Source organism: Acomys russatus, chromosome 29 (assembly GCF_903995435.1).
Source record: "Acomys russatus chromosome 29, mAcoRus1.1, whole genome shotgun sequence".
In the NCBI taxonomy this organism is placed as follows: Eukaryota; Metazoa; Chordata; class Mammalia; order Rodentia; family Muridae; genus Acomys; species Acomys russatus.
Window position 1 is genome coordinate 14004628 of NC_067165.1, and position 19131 is coordinate 14023758.

At 52.2% G+C, this 19131-nt stretch overlaps 1 protein-coding gene across 1 annotated transcript in view; it reads right to left on the minus strand.

Annotated features, from left to right (window-relative positions):
- Kdm4a (lysine demethylase 4A) overlaps positions 1-19131 on the minus strand; it is a 48663-nt gene that overhangs the window by 1876 nt on the left and 27656 nt on the right. Inside the window, exons 11-18 of the mRNA XM_051170951.1 lie at positions 18906-19026; positions 10666-10847; positions 9040-9244; positions 8520-8596; positions 8065-8120; positions 6140-6248; positions 5670-5855; positions 2622-2792 (exon numbers count right to left, since the gene is read on the minus strand). Of these exons, the coding sequence (XP_051026908.1) occupies positions 2622-2792; positions 5670-5855; positions 6140-6248; positions 8065-8120; positions 8520-8596; positions 9040-9244; positions 10666-10847; positions 18906-19026 (1107 nt within the window). The remainder of the gene's footprint in view (positions 1-2621; positions 2793-5669; positions 5856-6139; positions 6249-8064; positions 8121-8519; positions 8597-9039; positions 9245-10665; positions 10848-18905; positions 19027-19131) is intronic.

Below are 19131 nucleotides of genomic sequence, written 5' to 3' on the forward strand. Positions count from 1 at the left end.
TGGGGATGTAGCTCTGGCCCTGAGGCCCCGAATTTAAAAAGAAAAGAAAAGAAAAGAACAAAACACAAACTGCTAGCCTTTTCACTGTGTTATTATTCCCAGAACAATCTATGACGTGTATAAAAAACAGGCCTTGTGTGCATACGGAAGCGAAAACACCAAACTTCCCCCAGTTTCTACTGTGCATGCAAAATGCAAGGAAGCAAAAAGGCTGGGTGTCTCAGAGGAAGACAAAGCACCAGCGATTAGCCTCCCTATATTTCACTGCTGTGGTATGCATGCAAGTATCTCTGAGACACTTGAGGGTACAGGGTATGGGATGTGTGGAAGAAAGCTTACGTTTAAGCCAGGAGTGAGGCTGGGTGGCAGGTGGATTCAATCCCCACCACCGGCAGATGGAAAGAAAACCACTTGCAACCTATGCGGTTTGTGATTACATAGGCTTTTTTTCTTTTTTAAAAAGAATACCAGCTTTAGGCTGGGCATGGTAGCACACATCTTTAATCCCACCAGTAGGGAGGCAAGAGACGGGCAGATCTCTGTGGGTCTGAGGACAGCCTGGTCTACATAGCAAATTCCAGGCCAGGCAAGGCTACACAGTGAGATACTGCCTCAAGAAAGAAAATGTTAGCCGGGTGCGGTGATATACGCCTTTAATCCCAGCACTTGGGAGGCAGAGGCAGGTGGATCCCTGTGAGTTCGAGGCTAGCCTGGTCTACAAAGTGAGTCCAGGACAGCCAGGGATACACAGAGAAACCTTGTCTCAAAAAAAAAAAAAAAAAAAAAAAAAAAAAAAAAAAGGAAAGAAAGAAAAAAAAAAGAAAAGAAAAAGAAAAAAGAAAAAAGAAATAAAACATGTCCTCCATTCCACTACAAATCTATGTCAAGTTAAATTTTCTTTCTATACTTTTTTTTACTTAACTCTTTCATCTTTGGCACAGGCTCACTGTATGGTAATGGCCAGATCTGAGCTCTTAGAGCTTGCTGCCTTAGTCTCGTAAGCACTGGGTTCATAGGCAAGTACCACCGTGCCCTATAGTTAACCAAACAATGTATAACAACAGAGTGAATAGTGACCTGAAAAGATTTGTAAAACTGGAGAAATATGGCAATATGGAACAGACAGACAAAGATATTAATTAATCTTAGTTTTAATTTCTGATAGAATAACTATTGGTAGGTAAAATTCACTAATATACACACACTCTTTCTGAGAGCTTAAAAATCTCTTAGAAAAGAAAGCACCAAGAGTGCTGTTCTGAGTTAGAGTAAGCACTAACTACTTGTCAGAGCATGTGTAGAAGGGGGGAGATGCTGACTACGGCCTAGAGCACAGCTCCAGGGACGTGTGGGAGCTTAATAAGCCCTGAGTGTGCTGCTGCCACAAACATCTTCACCTTCACGACGGCATCTGCCCTGTAACTGACTGTGGTGGTCCTTAGTTGGTGGAACTGCTTGGAGAGGATTAGGAGGTAGAGCCTTGATGGAGAAGGTGTCACTGGGGTCCTCTGAGGTTTCAGAGGACTCTTAACTGCGTTCCTTGTGTGTGCGTCCCTGTGCCATCATCCCCCCCCACCCCCCCTCACCCCCCTGCATCCTCCTTGCAGCTCAAGACGTGAGCTCTTAGCTGTTCCTGCCGCCATGCCTTTGCATCTGCATCGTGGACTCTGAAAACTAAGCCCAAATGACATGCTTTCTTGGTCATGCTGTTTTGTCAGAGCATCAGAAAGTAACTAAGACACTGTTAATATGCTTTTGGCAACTAAGTTGCTAATGTAGTGTAAGTGTGTGAAGAAAGATCTAAATCATTAAGGAAGAAATGGCTTTGCCCTTCTACGTTGGGCCCTCCGGCTAGCGCATGAGGAACTTGAGCTAAGTTCTGCGTATTGAGCCAGGACGGCTGGGCCCAGGGCCAGGTAGGGCTCCAGTTTCACAGGTGTTGAGAAGGCGCAGCCTCTTCAGGTCCTTTCTCTGCAGCTTCAAACCCTCACCCGTCAAGAGCCCAAAGCAAATGATACACACACCCGTGAAGGCATGGCAGAAAAGAGGGTTGGATCATTCTTTAAAAAAAAAACAAAAAATCGGGCCCGGTGTGGTGGCGCACACCTTTAATCCCAGCACTCAGGAGGCAAAGGCAGGTGAATCCCTGTGAATTCAAGGCCAGCCTGGTCTACAGAGTGAGTCCAGGACACCCAGGGCTACACAGAGAAACCCTGTCTCGAAAAACATTAAAAAAAGAAAGAAGGAAGGAGAGAGGGAGACAGAGAGAGACAGCAAGACAGAGACCACGTGAACAAATGAGCCTACAGCTTTGATGCAATCAAAGCCCCTCAGTACTGGTTTGCTTCTGGAGTGTGGGCTTGCACCTGTACTAGATGCTGTCGGAGACAATTCAGTCTGAGACGTAAGCATGCTTCAAAGAACTGCAGGAAACACTAACTCCCATGAACTCCCAGGGGAAGCAGAGCACCCTAGTACTTAAAACTCTGCCTTGAAAGGGAACCCTGGAATAAATATGTTTCTGTTTGGGGACTGACATGGGGTGGGCAGAGAGGTCACAGTTATCCAATGCCAAGATGTCCCAGTCCCAAAGTGTCCCAGAGGCGGCTTCCAGACATTACCACTATGTCCTCGGGGTAAAGGTTGTCACTGAAGGAGCCATCGTCAAAGTTGACTTCGTAGAAGGTCTCGGTGGTGAGCCTGACGACCTCACACTGGTAGAAGCGTCCGTTCCTATGCTTGCTGATGACCTTCTGGCCGGCGGTGATGCTCAGCAAGGCTCCCTTAGCACGCTGGAAGAAACAGCCTGGGTTATCCTGGATCGCACTGACAGTTCTGACAACCTCCTCCTCACGGTGGTGAGGAAACAAGTGAGGAAAAAGACTGAGCCGCATGGAAGCCGGAATAGGCCTTTCCAGGTAACTACATTCCAGCCCTAGGAACCGCTCACTGGAGCTCCAAGCCCACTGGTCCTTAGATGACACCATCTTTTTCTTGGAGTATTTTGGTTTGTTCTTAAATTTGCAGCAATCTCTTGCCTCAGTTTCCGTAGTGCTAAGATTATAGGCTCGTCATGCCTACAAAGCATTGTATGTCTCATCCAAAACTTCATGAACTCACTAGCCTTCATTATTTCCCTGAAACCATCCATAATATGTACTAATGTGTACCGCTCAGGTACGCAGCACAGCAGCTCAGCCCTAGACCCTGAGCAACAACTCCCAATGACCTGGGCATTAACCCTCCCCTCAGAGACAGGCACAAGAACCGAGGTTTTCAGAGGTCCTCGGCTCCAAACAAAGTGAGTCCATTAACCGGCCTTGCCACTGCTGGTACCCGACCTCACAGACCCTTTCCATTCTGATCCTGTCCTTGATGAGACGGCTCCATCCAGCTACTCCCCAAACCCTACCCAGACACTGCTCCAAACATGCGTCCTCCCTGTTGTCTGGACACATGTGCTACTCATGTTCCCACCTCAGGGCCTTTGCACGGCTATTCCCGTGCAACACACTACGCTACACGACACGCTAGCCCACACTCTGGCTCCCTTACTCCCCGGTGTCTACTCACTGGCCCCACTCCTCACAAGCCACTCTTCCACGTGCCTGACCTGTACTGACTTTACCCTCTGCACCATATGCAACCTTGTGATACCACATGAGGCCTGGGTGTCTTGTGCACTGGTAAATTCCTAGCTGAGCCTGGGATGTGGCAGATGCTTAACAAATCTTTGAAGAATGAATTATAAAGAAATATTAACTGGATTCCCCTGTGAGCCCAGCAGTCTGCAGGTACAGTAGAGAAGAGGACCATAAATCTGCCATCTTGTTCCATGACCAAGCTCAGCTTTCCCAGCCACCAAATGGAGTTGCTGCTATCTCAGACGTTGACTGCGGCACAGCCTAAGCCTCACGTTAGAGGTCACCCCCGCTCCCCTGAAGTCTCATCCACACCATCATGAGAAAAGCACGATGGAGCCCATCTCAGTAACCGGACGGGTGGCAGGACTGCCACAGGCTTGCGGTTAGAGCTGACTGCACAGCGAGCTGGAAGCCTGAAGGGGCCACAGAGTGACCCTGGGTTTCCAAACATCACCTGCCCTGCCAAAAGGAAAGCCAACCCCCCCAGCGATGGCTTTTCTGCGATTCCCAGATGGCAACGTCAAGAGCTCCCTGCCGTGACTGGCTATGTCTTGAGTGTTCTCTCTCTCCATCACCCCCCCACCCCCACCAAGACAGGGTTTCTCTGTGTAGCCATGGCTGTCCTGGACCAGGCTGGTCTCAAACACAGTGATCTGCCTGCCTCTGCCTCCCGAATGCTGGGATTAAAGGCATGCCTCAAGTTCTAAGTCCCTGAATTCTCCTCAAGCAGTGTGTAACACTTAAAATACTCCTCAAGCGCCAGTGAGGCGGCCTGGCATGTAAAAGCGTTTATGGCGCAAGCCTGAAGATCTGAGGTGAACCCTAGGAACTCACATTTAAAAAGCCAGCCAAGGCTGGTGGCGCATAAGCCCCAGCAAGGTGAAGGCAGAGGTAGTGGACCTCTGAGTTGGAGGCCAGCCTGGACCACATAGTGTCATCTAAGAACGCCAGGAGTACAGAGGCCCTGCCTCAAAAACAAAACAGAAGCTAGCCACGGTGACAAGTATGCGAGATCACGGCAGCTCTGCTTCCAGATGAGGGATGGAGCCACAAGAAGCCCGTTCAGTGGCCAGCTAGCCTGGGACGCACGGTGCAGCAGTTGAGAGCACCTGCCTCAACACGGTGGAGGAGAGACCGGACTCCCAACAGCTGTCCTCATTTCTATGGGCACTCTACAGTATGTGCACAACTGCACACAAATGACTCAGAATCATGACAGCCTAGAAGTTCTCCTCAATCAATAAGAGAAGCAGGCCAGGCATGGTGGCGCACGCCTTTAATCCCAGCACTCAGGAGGCAGAGACAGGTGGATCTCTGCGAGTTCGAGGCCAGCCTGGTCTACAAAGTGAGTCCAGGATGGCCAAGGCTACACAGAGAAACCCTGTCTCAAAAAAAAAACAAAAAGAAAAAAAAAAAAAAGAAGAAGCAGCAGCAAACTTAAATGTGATGGTCCAGGGTGACTTGGGCACCGCCCACTTTCCATGACTCCCCGCCAGATTCCCAGAACCATCCTGAACGTTCTTACAACAGGACTCAGTGCACTCTGTCTCAAGCCATGGATACACCCTCACATCCTTCTACTTCTTCAGTGACCATCCAAGGCTCTGCAGGATTCCTACAGGTCCTGTCCCACAAGTCCAGCACACATCACCAGTGAGAGAACTGTGAACTGTCTCCTATGTGGCACGAAATGGCCAACTGTCAATGAGTCATCAGCTCTCACCATTTACAGAGCTGCTGTGAGGCCCCAGACCCTGGGGTGAGGAAAAGGATGCTCAGATTAACGATATGAAGACCTTTAGGGAGTTGACCTGGCAGAGACAAGCAAGGAAACAGATAAACCAAAGAAAGAAAACATGGCTTGTTTAATACCACTGGACTTCGAAGGCCAAGGCAGGAAGAAGGGACAGACAGGGCCATGTCTTACTGCTAAGTCATTAGCACTTTCCCTCATGGATGAGCTGGCAACACACACAGAAAATGATCCCAAAACCTGTGAGGGGGACTCTACATGGCGCCTCTCACCTCCAAACTGGGAATCTTGTGCCGAAAGCAGGTGATGAAGACAACAAACGGCCAGTCATCCGGCTGCATCACCACCCCGGCTGCCTGGGCACAGCTCACGTGAAAGGCCGTGGGGCAGCGGCCGTGAGAGCACTGCACGCAGCAGCCAGCATTCCTTTTCCTTCGCTTCTTACAAAAGACACACTTCTGCACAGAGGAGAGCAAACACCAGGTTCCATGCATGACAGTCCGTCTCTTCTTCTTTTCCCTCCCAAATGCACAAAACCAACCCCCTCCCAGACACGAGGGCACCCAGGGACTGCTCTGGACCTGTGCCAATGTGAACTCCCCATAGGTAATTTAGCCACAGGGGAGAGCGAAACTGACCAAAGCCTAGGGGTGAAAGAGGCCTGGAGCCAAGCTGAGAGCACTCAGCTGCTCCCATACTCAGTGGGGGACCATGCAAATCCCACAAGCCTACCCTGGCTTACCAGTTTGAAGCGGGGCAGAGGGATTTTGCTCACATCCACTGGACTCCTTTCAGCAATGTTGACAAACCTTGCTTCTAGAATTGCCACAGCACACGAAACGTGGACCCATCTGCCAAAAGAGGAAGGGCTCAGTCACGTCTTTCCACAACCCTGGTGGCCTGCTGACAGAACTTTCTCCATCAGCCAGTACGGCCACTTGGTCACCCTGGTCCCAGGACTCAGGAAGGAAAGTGTCATTTATTACATCAAGTACGGCACACACAATGCCCAAGGTTAGTGAGGAATCACCCTCTTACACAGCTTCCTTATTCTGGCAGATAAGCTGTACAACAGCTGGCTGAGGGTGGCAGGCTCAGGAGAGGAAGAAACAAGAGAGTGCTATTCTGGTTTCCCACCCAGACACTTTTTGGGAAACAGACATGTCTGAAGTGGAATAACCCAAGACTGTGAAATCTCTTAATATCAGGCCATTTTAGGGTTCCACTGACAGTATGTGTCAAACGCACAAGGCCCTGGGATCAACCTCACCCAGCCCCACCCATATGAAAACCTACAGGAACTGTGGAAACTCACTAGTCTGCACTACTAGCAGGTCTGTGTTTGTGGCCTTATAGAGAGTAACAAATTAAAAGGGCAAAAGTCAGGGGTTCAAGCAGAGCCATTTCCATTCTAAATCAGGAACTGTCACCAGGCAGCCCCTGCCCTGCCCTGCCCTGCCCTGCCCTGGGAGAATTATAATGACCACTGACTTTAAAAAAAAAAAACAACCAGCACGCCTTTAAAGGAGGTGTCACACAGCCATCCAGCACAAGCAGCACGATGGGGGCTGCAAGGTGGGAGCTGGAGCCCATGGGCTTCCATTCCGAGGCAGAGGCAGGCTATCCACCACCACCCACGTGTGCAACTCCCTACACAGAAGCCCCCTCCCCAGAGAAAACCCTCACCATCTTGTGTTTCTTCCTCAGAGAAGGTAAACGTGAGACAGCACAAAAACACAACTCAATGAGAACAATCTGTATGATGGCTGAGAAGCCCAGAAACTTCTATAGATCTAACAGTGGGCAGCCTGCCTAAGCTCTCCTTGGCTTTCAACTGTTCTGCCTTGAGGACATTGGCCTGCTCTCCGAACAGCAGGTCTAACCAGGGAGAGGTTAACTCTGTGGAAAAGTGCTTGTGCATGTCTGTAACCACAATCTGTGGGAAGCTGAGGCAGGAGGATCACCAGTTAGATGCTAACAGGGACTATACAGGACATTTGGAAACCACGCAATGGCCTACAACCGTTTGTAACTCCAGTCCCAGGAGATCCCGGGACCCAGGAGATCTTCCTGCCTCTGTGGAAACTTGTGCATATGGTGCACAGATATAGGTGCAGGCAAAATATCTGCACACATAAAATGATAAGGAGGAGAAGGAGAAGAAAAAGAGGAGGAATAGGAAGAGGAAGAAGAAAAAGAAAGGCAGGCAGCTGGCTTCCTAACTGTAACAAGGTCAATGTCCTCACTTCCAGGCCACAAAATGCCTGTGTCACTTTCACAGGGCCATCATCTCTCCTGCATTTGTTCTCAGCTCGTCTCAAAGAAAGGTGCTACCTATAGCCAGGTAGTGATGGCACAGCACCCAGGAGACAGAGGCAGGCAGATCTCTATGATTCAAGGCTAGCCTGGTCTACAGAGGGAGATACAAAACAATCAGGGCTACACAGAAAAACCCTGACTGGGGGGCGGGGGGAGGGAAGCCACTGAGGCCTCTGAGGCAAAAATGAAGTGAGACAGGTAGTCTGGGGCTGCTGTTCGCTCTATCACAGCCTTGCCGTGTGCTGTCCAAGTCCTCACTACTCCCTCAGGAGCAGCTACTGACCGCACAGCACTGGGCCTGCGCTTCAGAACTGGGCTGGGGCATCACCAACTTCTCAGAGAACTCACCTGTCATCGTTTGCTCTCTGCAGGGCCCCTCCGCGCAATGAACATAAACAGCAGTCCTGCCCAGAAAGAGAGGAAAATGGTTAGCAACAGTCCATCAGTACACAATCTGCCCTCCGAGACTTCCTGAAGAAAACTGGACTCCACCAGAAAGCGGTGCAGTGGCAGGTGGGCCTTCAGACACATGCCAGACAGACCACAACGCAGAACTAGGGTCACTTGAGCTCCATTTTGAGACGCTAAAGCCAGGGCTGAGTCCTGCAAAGGAAGTGATGGCTGCTCCACAGGACAGCTACCTGGTCTTCCCCCACAGAGCTTTGAGATGCACTCTCTGACGTCATGGAGTACCAAATCCTAAGCCAACTGCTGCAGACATAAATTATGTCCAGCATGGAAAGAGGCTAGCGTCAAAGCCACCCGTCTTCTGGGGAAGATGGGAAGAGCACAAGGCCACTCACCTCCTCCAGGGCATTGGCTGAACACCGAGAACACATCCATTCTTCAGAAGCCTTTGTCGGGGGCACCCCATAGCAACCTAGAAGAGCATCAGAGGGGCAGGGGCTGGAGTCACAATGTGGGTGAACAATACTCTTCTGTAGATACCATTCCCAAAGAGAGTGACTCATACAGAAACCCCTGAATTCTGGGCCAGGGTCTCCAGGGCTTAGCCATACAGTATGGTCCAGTACCCAGGGAAGTCAGAAACGTGTGAATTCACTGGTACATCTCCCTAATAAGCAGCCAGGGGCTAAGCTCCAGACACCCAAAACCCAGGGGACCCCAAAGTTGACAGGCATTGGATGGATGTTGGGGCCACAAGGAGACTCAGCCACCAGCCACCAAGTTCCCAACAATACAGAAGCATCCTTTGCAGCAGGAGCCTGGGAAGGCCAAAAGGAGACAACAGCTTCCAGGAAGCAGAAACTCTCCCATGCTGCTGGGACGAGGAAGTGTGCAAGGAAGGTGAGCGGTACTCACTGGCATGGACCCGGACACTGCACTTCTTGCAGGACACTAGCATGCTGGTGCCGTCCTCCTCCAGGTAAGGGGTGGACAGGTTGATGTCTGTGCTGCAGCCAGTTGTGGTAAAGCACATTTCGGGGATCAATGGCTTGGTCCTCTGGGTCTGAGAGGCTGGTTCTGAAGCATTCCCACAGTTCTGACTAAAGCTCCCAAATTCCACCTAAGTGAACAGCAGAGAACGCGCATAGCAGAGTGAGCACACGCCTAGTGCTCCTAGCCCGTCACCTGCTCCATCAGCTGAAAGCTGGGCCTCTTCCTGCTACAACTGCAGCTATAGCTCCCGGGTGCACAGCCATTATCCTAAAGCTACTAATTGAAGTTACCTCTAATGACTCAAATTCAATTTCTCACAGCAGCATCAAACAAAGGCCCCAGGGGGACAACTGAGAAAAGGGAGCAAGTAAGAGGCACCTGGGATTTCAGTCTTCCCAAACCAAATGATAATGAAATGTACCGAGACACTAGCAGCAAGGTGCTGCCTGTTCCCCAGGTGCTGCGCCACATGGTGGCCCCACTTGGAGATGGCACCCAGGCTGCATGCTCCTAATGGGCCAGCACTGATTGCCTCCGATGGACCATGTCAGCAGGTCACCTGAAGGGTGGCTCTGTCACATGGCTAGATCCCCACCTGTGATTCCTAGGAGAACACTGTGTTACACACTGCCCTTGGCGAGCTACACTCACGACAAGTATCCTCTGCCTCTGCCGCTGGATGGCACCATTATTACCCCCATCCCGAGGACATCCTGGAAGCATGTCACCCTCTTGAGCCTAGGCCATTCAAGAAACCCTGGCCCAACCTAGTAGATCTGCTGACAGTAACAATTGGGCCAGTCATGTCCCTCACAAACAAAGGCACAAACAGCTCTTTGCTTTTGCTTTCTGTGACTACAAAGAAGCCATGGGTTGTTGAGCTAGCATGTGGGTCTAAGCTCCATCCTTCTGCAAGCATGAGCCTGGGGCCTAGCCAAGCTCAGGGCAGCAGTACCATAAAACCACCACAGGGAAATGGCTTACCTCCTACCACCCTCATAGGACCCACCCCAGCCAGAGCTGGCTCCCCGGCACCCGCTGCTCTGAATTCCTGCCTGACCTTCTAGAGCTTGATCTGAAGTGTTCCATGGCGAGGTCATCAGTGCCCCAGACGGGAAGACCACAGTGGAGCCCAGCCATCACTGTGTCAGATCCTCTACCTGGCCCTTTCCCCTGCCCCCATGCTGCCTTCTGCTCGAGCAGCACTCACTATGACAATGAGGAAGGGAAGAAGATGACATGAGAAGACCTGGCTCTTCGCCCAAGGCTGACTCAAATCGGAAAGAAACTGCATTCTTGTATCCTGACTGACCAGGACTACATCACATCAGCTAGGAAGAGCCCCAGACTAGGAAGAAACATGCTCTGCAAACAATGAGGTCACCAGGTAGGCTGGGTCGTCTGCCAGTCAGAGCCTCACCAAAACACTGACAGAGCGCGGATGCTGGAGGAAAAGGCCCCCAAAGGCAAGCAGTGACAAGCCCTGTGCTATAATTAAACTCGGCTTCCTCAGCTTCCAGGCCTTGGATACCTGGCAGGCACACTCACCTGATGGTAGGTCTGGAAGATCATACAGACAGCACAATGAGGGGCCTGCTGGGCCATGATCTCATTGAACTCCTTTTCGGCCTCAAAGTTCGGGGGTCGGTTCTGCCACAGCTGGCTTAGAGGCTTGGCCCATGCCTCTGTCTCCTCGGCCTCTTCCTCAGGGGTCAGCTGTTCAGAGGTCTCTAGAGGAGAAAGCAGAAGCATGAGTTAGCACCGGGCTGCACATGGAGGTCAGCCCACAGAGCATGGGCTGCACATGGAGGTCAGCCCACAGAGCATGAGCTGCACATGGAGGTCAGCCCACAGAGCATGGGCTGCACATGGAGGTCAGCCCACAGAGCATGGGCTGCACATGGAGGTCAGCCCACAGAGCATGGGCTGCACATGGAGGTCAGCCCACAGAGCATGAGCTGCACATGGAGGTCAGCCTACAGAGCATGAGCTGCACATGGAGGTCAGCCTACAGAGCATGAGCTGCACATGGAGGTCAGCCCACAGAGCATGAGCTGTACATGGAGGTCAGCCCACAGAGCATGGGCTGCACATGGAGGTCAGCCCACAGAGCATGGGCTGCACATGGAGGTCAGCCCACAGAGCATGAGCTGTACATGGAGGTCAGCCTACAGAGCATGGGCTGCACATGGAGGTCAGCCCACAGAGCATGGGCTGCACATGGAGGTCAGCCTACAGAGCATGGGCTGCACATGGAGGTCAGCCTACAGAGCATGGGCTGCACATGGAGGTCAGCCCACAGAGCATGGGCTGCACATGGAGGTCAGCCTACAGAGCATGAGCTGCACATGGAGGTCAGCCCACAGAGCATGAGCTGCACATGGAGGTCAGCCCACAGAGCATGGGCTGCACATGGAGGTCAGCCCACAGAGCATGGGCTGCACATGGAGGTCAGCCTACAGAGCATGGGCTGCACATGGAGGTCAGCCCACAGAGCATGAGCTGCACATGGAGGTCAGCCTACAGAGCATGGGCTGTACATGGAGGTCAGCCTACAGAGCATGAGCTGTACATGGAGGTCAGCCCACAGAGCATGGGCTGCACATGGAGGTCAGCCCACAGAGCATGGGCTGCACATGGAGGTCAGCCTACAGAGCATGAGCTGCACATGGAGGTCAGCCTACAGAGCATGAGCTGCACATGGAGGTCAGCCCACAGAGCATGGGCTGCACATGGAGGTCAGCCCACAGAGCATGGGCTGCACATGGAGGTCAGCCTACAGAGCATGGGCTGCACATGGAGGTCAGCCTACAGAGCATGGGCTGCACATGGAGGTCAGCCCACAGAGCATGGGCTGCACATGGAGGTCAGCCTACAGAGCATGGGCTGCACATGGAGGTCAGCCTACAGAGCATGGGCTGCACATGGAGGTCAGCCTACAGAGCATGGGCTGCACATGGAGGTCAGCCTACAGAGCATGGGCTGTACATGGAGGTCAGCCCACAGAGCATGGGCTGCACATGGAGGTCAGCCTACAGAGCATGAGCTGTACATGGAGGTCAGCCTACAGAGCATGGGCTGCACATGGAGGTCAGCCTACAGAGCATGGGCTGCACATGGAGGTCAGCCTACAGAGCATGGGCTGCACATGGAGGTCAGCCCACAGAGCATGGGCTGCACATGGAGGTCAGCCCACAGAGCATGGGCTGCACATGGAGGTCAGCCTACAGAGCATGGGCTGCACATGGAGGTCAGCCTACAGAGCATGGGCTGCACATGGAGGTCAGCCCACAGAGCATGGGCTGCACATGGAGGTCAGCCTACAGAGCATGGGCTGCACATGGAGGTCAGCCTACAGAGGAGAAGCTGCACATGGAGGTCAGCCTACAGAGCATGGGCTGCACATGGAGGTCAGCCTACAGAGCATGGGCTGCACATGGAGGTCAGCCTACAGAGCATGAGCTGCACATGGAGGTCAGCCTACAGAGCATGGGCTGCACATGGAGGTCAGCCCACAGAGCATGAGCTGCACATGGAGGTCAGCCTACAGAGCATGGGCTGCACATGGAGGTCAGCCTACAGAGCATGGGCTGTACATGGAGGTCAGCCCACAGAGCATGGGCTGCACATGGAGGTCAGCCTACAGAGCATGAGCTGTACATGGAGGTCAGCCCACAGAGCATGAGCTGCACATGGAGGTCAGCCCACAGAGCATGAGCTGCACATGGAGGTCAGCCCACAGAGCATGAGCTGTACATGGAGGTCAGCCCACAGAGCATGGGCTGCACATGGAGGTCAGCCTACAGAGCATGGGCTGCACATGGAGGTCAGCCCACAGAGCATGGGCTGCACATGGAGGTCAGCCTACAGAGCATGGGCTGCACATGGAGGTCAGCCTACAGAGCATGAGCTGCACATGGAGGTCAGCCCACAGAGCATGGGCTGCACATGGAGGTCAGCCCACAGAGCATGAGCTGCACATGGAGGTCAGCCTACAGAGCATGGGCTGCACATGGAGGTCAGCCCACAGAGCATGGGCTGCACATGGAGGTCAGCCTACAGAGCATGGGCTGCACATGGAGGTCAGCCTACAGAGCATGAGCTGCACATGGAGGTCAGCCCACAGAGCATGGGCTGCACATGGAGGTCAGCCCACAGAGCATGGGCTGCACATGGAGGTCAGCCTACAGAGCATGAGCTGCACATGGAGGTCAGCCCACAGAGCATGAGCTGCACATGGAGGTCAGCCCACAGAGCATGAGCTGCACATGGAGGTCAGCCTACAGAGCATGGGCTGCACATGGAGGTCAGCCTACAGAGCATGGGCTGCACATGGAGGTCAGCCTACAGAGCATGGGCTGTACATGGAGGTCAGCCTACAGAGCATGGGCTGCACATGGAGGTCAGCCCACAGAGCATGGGCTGCACATGGAGGTCAGCCCACAGAGCATGGGCTGCACATGGAGGTCAGCCTACAGAGCATGGGCTGTACATGGAGGTCAGCCCACAGAGCATGGGCTGCACATGGAGGTCAGCCCACAGAGCATGAGCTGCACATGGAGGTCAGCCCACAGAGCATGGGCTGCACATGGAGGTCAGCCTACAAAGGATGGGCTGGGCCAGCACTCCTGGTCCCAGGCTAGGACTGAACTCAAGATTCCAAACAGTGCTAAAAGGCAAAGGCAGAACAGTTACAAACAGACTCCTTTAAGGCCTGGACAACTTGGCTGGGATGTGAGCTGGGGTTGGGGGGGTGGCTGTTTGTAATATCGGACTGACTCAGGGTCTCTGCTCTCCCTCGTGTTTCAGGCGCTCATCCCCCTCTGTTCCCTGGAGCAGCTGCTACATCCATCCCTCTGCCCTCTCTAAGGGCAGCACAATCAAGCACCAGCCTGCCAGAAACTGTGCTATCTGCTGCCTCCCAAATGCCAGCATGTTAAGTTCTTTTCCCCTTTGGGCTTTCCCTTCAGTTCTGCTGGGGAAACAGGCAGAGAAAAACAGAAAACTGGTGAAGTCTTAAAAGTGTTACATCGTGGCCTTTAAGTCAGGACTTTCTGGCTCACTCTGGAAAGTCAGGGGAAGTGGGGGTAGGAGGGTGGGGGCTGCTTGTTTGGGGCAGGAGGTTCAGAGGATGAATCTTCTTCTGGGCCATAAAGTGTTTGTCACCCTTCACCCAGGAGCCTGTGAACAGAGAGCCTATGGGCATAACCCAAGCATCCAGGAAATAATAATTGCTCCTGCCTTTTCAAAGAATAGGGGCGAGGGAGAGAAATGATAACCCCAGGGATAAAGCTTAAACCAGTCACTGGCTGGCCCTCCTCAGAGCCCTGGGCCACAGACCCCTCATCTCTCTTCAGTGTGCCCCACAACTCAGGCACCCTTAACCACAACCCAGGGAAAGGGCTTCTCTGGGCACATCTTCCCGAAGAGTGAGACTCAGAGCAGAATGGATAGCGTGGAGGTCTCAGACAGCAATGAAGGTGCAAAGCCCGCTAGCCCCTGGCATACAAAAGGCCAAGGAGCAGGGGAGAGCCTTAGTGATTCTGAAGGCTGGTAGCAGGGAGGAAACTCTGGTAGATGCAAGAGCAGACACCACAACAGATTGCTGCAACAAGCGGTGTGGCTCAAGCTACAGGCACTGCTCCTGAACGCAGGGTGAGAAGCCCCTGTTGTTGTATCCTGCCTGGCCAAGTATTCTGTGTCTGACAGGAGGTTGGCTTTGACAGTGGGCCATCAGGTACTGCCATGCGGATACTGCATGCCGGCCTGTGTATGTACCTGCAGTCCACTGCAGTGACACTGGCTAAGATTACAGCACTCCTTCCCCCGGAGGCCCTGAGATCTCTGCAAAGCACACTAGAGTGAGCTGTGGTGGCCACCCCTGCACTAGGTGCCCATTCCCACTCCAGGCAATTCTAGCACAATGCAGATAGCCCATTTCCTCCTCCACCGTCTTAGTCATGTTTAACCTAAAGGAATCTGGCAGCTGCCATTGTGCATGGTCCCAGTGAAGGGCAGCTCGCTGTAGCGTAAGGAGGTCAATGCAAACAAACCAAATCAGCCTCTAAGAGCCCCACAGTTCATACTGGAGCGAGAGTGTCTGACCCAAACATGAGGGACCAAGATAGTACAGAAGAGACAGAAATAGACAAGCTCATAGCCCCAGTGATCACACAGTGACATCTGTTCTGCTTACAAAGCCAGAGTGGCCCAAGTCATCGCATATGTGAATACCGAATGCGAAGGGGAGGCTGCCACTGTGTTAAGTGAAAACTTCGGGAATCAAAATTTTAACAGTTCACAGACGTAAAGCTTCATAGAGCCTTATAGTCAAGACGTGCACATTCACTAAAAATATTGTATTTCAGATAAAAAAAATGTCTTTAAAAAAAGTCGGAGGAGGGCCAATGGTGCATGCCTTTAATCCCAGCACACGGGAAGCAGAGGCAGGGGATCTCTGAATTTGAGAACAGCCTGGTCTAAAGTGCAAGTTCCAGGACAGTCAGGGTTACACAGAGGAACCCAGTCTTGAAAACAAAACAAAAACAAAAAGACAAAGTTGGAAATATGGAGCTTGTAATTCCAGCCCTTGTGAGGCTGAGGCAGGGGAGTCATGGGTTCAAACCCCATTTGGCTACATAGCTACTCCTGGTTCTAAAAAAGAAAGGGGAAGCAAAGGGGGGGGAGGATAGGATATATCATGCATAAACTTTGTTTGGATTATATTAATTTTGAGGGGGGGAAAAAACCTACTGAATACATTCTTAGGTCAAACCAGGGACAAGGCAAAGCTGGACGAAGGCTATTAGGGAACTCCTGCCCTGCTCCTGAAAACAAGGTTAAGATCCTTAGGAGATGCCTACTGGTACCCTAATGTGAAGGGCTCTGGCTGGGCTGGTGGCGGTTACTCTGGGACAGTGAACAGATAAACAGAAAGTCTGAGGCCAGCCTAGGAAACGTGGTGAGTCTTTGTCTCAAGATAGAAAGTAACAAGAGGGGGCTTGGGGGATGCTCATCAGTTAAGAGCGCTGGCGGTTCTTCCAGAGGACCAATGTTCAACCGGCAGCCTCTATAAGCTACTCACAACGTCTCTAACTCCAGTACCAGGAGAGCCAATGGCCTCTTCTGTGAGGCACTGTATGCACATGGTATAGTCATACATGCAGGAAAATAAAAAAGAAGGCCAGGGATACAGGTCAGTAGTGCTTGTCTAACATGTCTAAGGGCCTATAATCCCAGCACGCAGGAGGCAGACACAGGAAGACTTCTGAGTAGTCCAAGATAGCAGAGAAGCCTTTTCTCAAAAACAACAATGAAATAAAAAGAAGCCAGTGAGCTAACCAGACAGCCACCTCATCCTCTCAGGGATACAGCAGGCGTCCATGAGGCTGAAGCCGCTCAAGTACACACCTAGACGCCCAGCACCTCAAGTGGAGGGAAGAGAATCAGGGGCTCAAGGCCAGCCTCAGCCTCAGCCTCAGCCACAGAGCAAAGGCCAGCCTCAGCTACAGAGCAAAGGCCAGCCTGGGCTGCACAGATACCCTGTCTCAATAATGCACTGGCAGAAAGAAAGCAGACAAACTCAAAAGTAAATGTTCTGATAACAATTTAACGCATGGAGAGGCCACACAGCGTCCCCATCCCTTCACTGAGCAGCACTTATCACAAAAGGTTGCGGGATATGATACCAGTTACGCTAGTTCCATGCACACCTAGAAGTGCCCGTACTCAGTACTCACATGTCACTCTTTGAAAGGGTCATTTTTCTTTCGTCTCCTATGAAAACTTTTGGGATTTTGATGGGGTGTTTTGGCTTTGTTTTGTTTTCATTTTCTACAATTTGTGTCTTTTGGTTTGTTTGTTTTTTGAGACAGGGCTTTTTTGTTTTGCTTTGTTTTGTTCTATGTAAGCCCTGGCTTCCTGGAACTTGCTCTGTAGACCAGGAGGCTGAGATTAAAGGTGGGTGCCATTGCCACCCAGCTAATCTGTGTCATTTTAAACCACTGAAGGAAGAAATTATACAACAGATGAAAGCTCTTGGCTGAGCTGGAGCATAAGCTCAGAGGAACAGCTGGGACCTGACTCAGGGTCTGGCCAATCGTCTGATCCCAGGACCTCTAGGCTGTCCGACACCCAGGCCGCCACATACTTTGTAAAAGGGAAATGGAGAGATGAGCTATGACAGCACATCACAGGAGGGGACAGAGGAGCAAAGGGCTCAGCAGTGGAGTCACCAGCCAAGCGTGCACGAGCCAGCACCAGCTGAGGTCTAGCATCTTCCCCCTCCTCCTCCAGTTCTTCCTACTCCTCCCCCCTCATTCTTACTCCTCCTCCCCCTGCTCCTCCTACTACTCCCCCTCATTTTCTTGCTCCTCCCCCTCCTCCTCCTGCTGCAGGCCACCTCAGGGTGACCACTCCCTGGTGTTTTCAAGATGAGCTTCAGAGCCACATTTCCCACTTCTCCTTGCATAGGTCTCTTAGTTCCCTTTTCTATCTCCTTCCCAGGCTCCTCTGCTCCTCTGTCCACCCATGCCCTGCCTCTGCTCGCCTTCTCTGCCTTCTCAATGAGTGAGATTTCCTCATTTAAAAATAATCCTACAACGGCTGGAGAGACAGCTCCTCGATTAAGAGCACTGGCTACTCTTCCAAAAGTCCATCTGGAGTTCAATTCCCAGCAACCACATGGTGGCTCACGACCATTTATAATGAGATCTGGTGCCCTCTTCTGGCCTGCTGGCTCACGTGCAGGCTGGATATGGTATAATTAATTAAATAAATAAATCTTTTTTAAAAAAAAATCCTACAGAACCAGGTGTGGTGGCGCACACCTTTAATCCCAGCACTTGCGAGGCAAAGATATTGATGTGAGTTCAAGACCAGCCTGGTCTACAAAGTGAGTCCAGGACAGCCAAAGTCACACAGAGAGACCCTGTCTTGAACAAACAAAAACAAAACCAAAATCCTACAAAACACACCCTTCCCATGTCAATGTCCTCTGTCCACACTAAACTTGGGTTTCTGAAGCCCAGTGAAAGGCACAAAGATGAGGCCATCAACTCCTCCTCTTCCTCCCTGGGGACTACCCTCCCAGCTCTACACACTGTGGCCCAACCCCGCTGGCTCTATCTTCCCTACTTATACTTCCCCCATCCCACCCAGCAGCATCCTAGCCCTGCTGGCCTAGGGGCGCTCCTTCTAATGCCAACCTGACTGTGCTGCTACCCTGCTTCCAACACTTCCATGGCCCCCAACTGCCTATGAGAAAAGCCTCGGTAGGCTCTTGAGAGGAGCTGTGTAGGCCCAGCCTCACTCCTGCCTTGCTCCTCCTGCTTACTTGCATCTGTCACCGTGCCCTCTGCACTGTGTGCTCCCACTCCCCCTCTGTTTCCTCATGCTGTGCCCTCAGCTCGGATGTGAATCCTTTCGTTAGATCTCTTTAGCTGTCTGCCCCACTCCTCTGTGAGCATCTTGACGGCATGGACATATCTTAGCTTTGTACACACTCATCCAGCAGAGGGCTTGACATCATTGACAGAGGTTAGCGTCCTGAAAAAAAATCAGCCTTGGACCTCCTAGGAGAAAAGAAAGAGCCTACATCCAATTACCCTGGTGAGGCACAGTCCACCAGTCGTGAACTGATAGTGAAAACCTGTTTGCAAACTCAGTACGAAAGAGAGTCCTGTCCTGTGCCCGCGATGGCTGGGAGAGGGGTTAAGCCATGGGCCCACGCTCACCCCAGACTGCGATGCCCCGTGAAAGCAAGGCTCACTGTGACGAGAGGGACTCACCGTCATCACTGCCACACTCCTGCAGCACGAGCGGGTGATGGCGCGGGAGCTTGCTTAGGGGCTGGCGGCGACCCTTGGTCTTCTTACTCTCCTCCAGAGAGAACATGTACTCGTCTGCAACCTGAGCAAACAGAGGAGAGCAGCTCGGTGATGAAACTGGAGGCAGTGATGATGACACACACCTGTAAACGCCTGCAAGTCCTACCACTCGGGAGACTGAGCCTTG